The 1,402-nt window shown below is 32.5% G+C and overlaps 1 protein-coding gene across 1 annotated transcript in view; it reads right to left on the bottom strand.

Moving 5' to 3' along the window:
• The window catches only part of LOC112138610 (H-2 class I histocompatibility antigen, Q10 alpha chain-like), a 17,201-nt gene extending 16,642 nt beyond the window's left edge, over positions 1-559 (bottom strand). The window contains exon 1 of the mRNA XM_024261185.2: positions 381-559. Coding sequence (XP_024116953.1) covers positions 381-435 — 55 coding nt within the window. The 5' untranslated portion in view covers positions 436-559. The remainder of the gene's footprint in view (positions 1-380) is intronic.
• Between the last annotated feature and the right edge of the window lie 843 nt (positions 560-1,402).

The following is a 1,402-nucleotide window of genomic DNA, read 5'->3' as shown; positions in this document are numbered from 1 at the left end:
GCCGCAAATGGCCCGCGGGCCGCGAGTTTGAGACCCCTGCCTTAAAGGAACTACAAGTTTTATTGCTGCCAGCAAGAATAAGATAAGACAGAAGTTCAAAGGTTGTCCTTTCTTTTATTTCAGCGTTTTGGAACTTGTAAGATGTTTAATTAAAAAGAATAAAGAAATAAAATCAAAATCAAAATTTAACAACAACATTTTGGTTGTCGTGTACTTACAACAAAACTTTTTTTTAATCTTTCAGATGTTTAAAAATGTCCACAAGCTACATTAAGGTAAGTTAAAATATCAAATATAACACGGACCAAAGGACAAAATTGTTTTAATATCACTTTTATCTTGTACCTGACCCATCAATATATCAAAAAGTTAAATTTTACCGCAGTTCACGAGTAGTCCACTCCCCAAAAGGACCAAGACTGAGATGATCAACATTTTGAACCCAGTTCAGATCCGGCTGTTGGTCCAAAAATCAGTTTAATCCGATCGTTTTGGTCCATGAACCTCCCCCAGAATCCAATCCTTTCTGTATTTTTTACAACCCCTTGTGCTTCCTTGTACCCTGCAGTTTTATTTTAAACCTAGTTAATAATTAACATGTCTATAAATGTTTGAACGATGCATTCACTTCAATTCTGTTAATTTGGAAACCTTAAAAATGAAGTTGTCAATAAGAATTGTCACCTTATTTCTAGTTAAATTAATGTGGATTTAACTCAATAATACAAATTTGTATTTATTTATTTATTTTCAATAGGCAAGTAAAAGTAAAAGCATAAGTATTTGCACAACACTATTCATGAAATGAGTTATTTTGCAGATATGAGGGTGTGTAAAACCTTGAAATGATAAAATAATAATTAGGAAAAGGAAAAAGAATAAAGTAGTAAAAATATTTATATAAGGGTATGCCAAACATTTTTGAGGATAAAATGTGTCATTTTTCACTCTACAGATCAGTCTCTTTGCTGTTTGAGGCTATAATCATTCAGGGTTTTGTCTGTTTTTCTGCATGAGAAGAAGGTGCGTTCAAGGACAGAGCGGCGTCGTTTTTTCTCGATTCAAAAATGTCGAACTTAAGAATAACGTTTATTTCGTGAATGATATTTCCTTGAAATAATTCTAGAACAGCTTACCACACCCATCCACATTACTGAATAGTTGTGTACTTCTTACTATGTCGCTTATTTGAGAAAAAGACCACTTCCGTGTATGGCAGTGGTGCCTTCACGTGGTCTTGGTAAAAATGAAAGCCAAACAAATTTCCGCTTAAACCGGATCAAGTCTTACTAAAAGACAATCCCTTACTTTTACAAATAAATTATTTTAAACTAGAAAATGATCTGTGGACATAATTTAAAAAAAAAAACAGCTATATATTAAATGAGAAAAATGAAATTCT

Source organism: Oryzias melastigma, unplaced genomic scaffold (assembly GCF_002922805.2).
Source record: "Oryzias melastigma strain HK-1 unplaced genomic scaffold, ASM292280v2 sc00415, whole genome shotgun sequence".
NCBI lineage: Eukaryota > Metazoa > Chordata > Actinopteri > Beloniformes > Adrianichthyidae > Oryzias > Oryzias melastigma.
This window is presented reverse-complemented; position numbering and strand designations above follow the sequence as displayed.